At 40.3% G+C, this 3,631-nt stretch overlaps 1 protein-coding gene across 1 annotated transcript in view; it reads left to right on the forward strand.

The window, feature by feature from the left end:
* The first annotated feature begins 2,729 nt into the window (after nucleotides 1-2,729).
* Nucleotides 2,730-3,631, forward strand: part of LOC106873543 (retinoid-inducible serine carboxypeptidase) — a 41,074-nt gene continuing 40,172 nt past the window's right edge. Inside the window, exon 1 of the mRNA XM_014920942.2 lies at nucleotides 2,730-3,037. Within this exon, the coding sequence (XP_014776428.1) occupies nucleotides 2,971-3,037 (67 nt within the window). The 5' untranslated portion in view covers nucleotides 2,730-2,970. The remainder of the gene's footprint in view (nucleotides 3,038-3,631) is intronic.

The following is a 3,631-nucleotide window of genomic DNA, read 5'->3' on the forward strand; positions in this document are numbered from 1 at the left end:
ATATATGTATGTATATATATATATATACACACACACACATTTGCACATATATATACATGGATCAAAACAGTTTGATTCAAATTCGTTGTTACTCCGAGTTTCAAGCGTGATGCTAATCTTCAGCCATTTGGAATTTGAATGAGAGAAGTCGAATGTTATTGCCGTAAGGTGGGCTGCGATTGGACGAAGAAGGTCACGTGGTGTCGTTGTTTGATGTTGAAGCGACAACAGTTACTGGAGGGAAAGTAGGAAGGTGCGGTATGTGCAAGTATATAGTTGTATATGTGAGTGTGTGGACGTGCTCATATGGTTTTGCGTGCATGTCTATACTGATGCGAGCGTATGTATTTGTACATGGGCGCATACGCACATACCCAACCGACCAAACACCCACCTACCCACAGACACACACACATGAACGAACATGCGCGCGCGTACACACACACATGCATACACATGCGAGCACACACACACACATGGCTATTCCTTTATATGTACATATGCATACATGTACGCATGCATATTAGTGTACACGTGCATATGCGTACTCTCGCGCGCGTTCATGCATGAATAGGCATGCGCATAACGAGCATTGGGGATTGGTAATTGGTGGTCCTACTCATGGGGTTGTTTGGTGATGGTGACCTTGGTGCAGGCGGTGCAGGGTAGCAGCTGGTGCTAAGGTGATATATCCGGGCTCTCAGAGGTCAGGGGCTTGAAATTTGCCAGAAGGGCATACCTCTGGTGACAGCAATGAGATAAATCGTCTCTTGTTAATGGATACTGAATGTTTTTGGAGGATATGGAGTTTTTGGCGGAGACAGAGCTGGTAATTGGGGGCGCCGGGTGAATATGGTGGCGCGCTGTCAACAGTAGCCCACTTGATGCTGGGTGTTTTGTCTCTGAGGTCACGGATTCTCCAGAGAAAACGAGACAGGGAAGTAGAGTTCTCTCTGTTCCAGGATCTGAATGAGTGCATATGCTGGGAGTATCTTCCCTTGAAGTTATTAGCTGTCATACCCGTATAGTGTCTACTAATACTATCGGATGGTGTAAGACTGGCTCTGTATACTATGGCCCTTGAGAGGAAAGGTCTTTCTAGAGGGCACATGGTGGGGTTTCGGAAGTTGCAGGTTGGGGTTTCGGAAGTTGCAGGTTGGGGGTGGAGGTGGTGCGGGTGCATTTTTACGTCTGTCGATGTGTACGATGTAAGATGCGATGATGTCTAAGCGGGAGTAGCTCACTATGACATTATAGGAGTTGAAGAGTTTGTAATATTTGTGGCCTCTGGCGAAGTGTTTCCTAATTAACGACAGGAAGCCCCTAGTTACGTTGGTGGAAACGTCTAGGTTGAAAGGGAGGTTATACCATATTATTTTCCTCTTCCTAATCCTTTTAGGGTGAGAAGAGGGTGTTTGGGGGTTGTCCACATACGTGAGCTTCTCAGTAAACCCGCTCCTAGCCAAAGCTTTGTTGTAGTGGGGGCAGCCTTGTTAAAGATCTCTCTATTGGCCGAGAAATTTGTAGCAGAATGACAAACTACTATCTCTTCCTTTTATTTATAGCTGTTGTTTGGACGTAGCAGAGAACACTTAGCTATAAAGATCATGTTTTAACCATTTGCTCTGATTGGTTTAGTTTTTAGGGGCAATTTGTTCCCTAAAAATTATCCGGTCAACCAATCAGATGCGCTCAAATGGATCACTTGTTCTCTTGGCGGAAAAACCTTTCACATCTCTGTGGAGCCTAGCAATTTTCTTAAATAGATCAGTTTTTCTCCACTTAGTCTAGCTTGCGTTTTTTGCTCCAGGAAGCTATTTGCTCGCTTTCTCCACGTTACGATACAATGAAATTTATCACCGCTACCAGCTCTTTCTGCATCTAACGTCGACAACGACATCATCATAATTCATCCTCGCGTATGTAAACTCACTAAGTAAATATGACTTTTAGAAACCTTCGTTTACCTTATACGATGTTTAATGTGGATTCACATTCATGCTGAATTATGCAGCAATCTTATGTTCTCTTCATAGAACACTTGTATGACTTACCAGTTCTTTTGGTATAATAGAAGATTTTTGCTTTTCTTGTTTATGTCTCCTCACAGACATGTATATTCTAACAAGTCGCTTCTTAATTTTTGCACTTCTCTTCAATAAACACTGAGTTAAACTTGCAAAGCTGTTTATCTTCTTTCAATTTTTAATTTTTATTTTAGCGGGTTACTAAACTTTCAGTTTGGTCTTCTGCTAAAGATCAGTTAGTCGTTCGCTAATGCCTGAAACCAGGCTTGTAATTACAGCGGTGGGTGGTTTGAGCTCTTGTAGATGTATACTGTTTCCTGAATGGGGGTGATTACTCCACACCATCTCGGCAATACACTTATGTATTGTTTTTTAATTGCTGAAAGTTACAAAAAAAAAAAAAGTGAATCGGCTGAGAGTTTTGTGCATGGTGCTTACCAAAATTGTTTGTAACTATCTGTTGATTAAAAAATAAAAATGTATAACCTAGCGATTCGGCAAAACAAACCGATACAATAAGTACCAGGTCCTGGGGTCGATTTGTTCGACTAAAAACCCTTCAAGGCGGTGCCCCAGCATGGCCGCAGTTCAATGACTGAAACAAAAGAAGACACACACACACACACTCACGCATTTATCTATCTATCTGTCTGTCTGTGTGTAGGGTGGAGTTATCAACTTCAAACTCTGAAAGCATATACTTGAATATGTATTTTAACATATGCAAGTGAAAAAGAAAGTGAGAAGGACAGAGAGAAAGAGAATGAGAGGATGTGTGTCTGTTTCGATAAGTTGAACAATTTCCCACATGTGACTTGAAGCGGATTTGGTTATAACTTTTTCTTTGGCAACTGACAGAACTCGGACGACAGGCAAATTAGGTAAATACTCGACCGCAACGGCAACAGGGAGAATATTTTAGAAACAACAATTTATTTAGAATATGTCTTCAACGATATTGAAATCTTTTTTATTTCTAATATTTCTCGTGGGACCTATCGAAGCCTTTTGTAAGTATCCTCTAAAATATTTACTCCACCGACTCCGTCTCTTCCACAAAATTTCTAACTTTCCAAAATTACCAAAGTGAGAATTCGAATTAAAATTATTGCTATAAATGGCTGAATATTTAGAAAGTCTTCTAATACTTTTTGTGGTATATAATGGCGTCGCTTTACGAAGTGGGTTCAATTCCTATCAGTGTCGACTTTATCGTTAATTCCTTGCATATATCTGTGCTTTTGTCTCAATTTTAATATAAAATTATGGAAGGGTATGTTAGCAGAATCGGAAATGCTTTACATTTTATTTACATATTTTCCTTACCCTTCGAGTTCAAAACGCATTGAATTGGTTTTGGCTGGTATCGAAAGAAAATATGTTTATGAAGTTATAAAACTGTCGCGACACACACACACACACACACACGACTATCAAACTTGTACCATTATGCAGATAAACTTTCTAATTTAGTCACTTGTTTATATTTCATTGACGAACCTTCAGTTACAAACATGAGTGGTTTGGGCGAAGAATGAAACCGATAGACTTCGGCCCTCTGCCAAATTTTGAAAGACTTATTTAACAATAAAGTAGTTGAATCA

Source organism: Octopus bimaculoides, chromosome 6 (assembly GCF_001194135.2).
Source record: "Octopus bimaculoides isolate UCB-OBI-ISO-001 chromosome 6, ASM119413v2, whole genome shotgun sequence".
Taxonomy (NCBI): domain Eukaryota; kingdom Metazoa; phylum Mollusca; class Cephalopoda; order Octopoda; family Octopodidae; genus Octopus; species Octopus bimaculoides.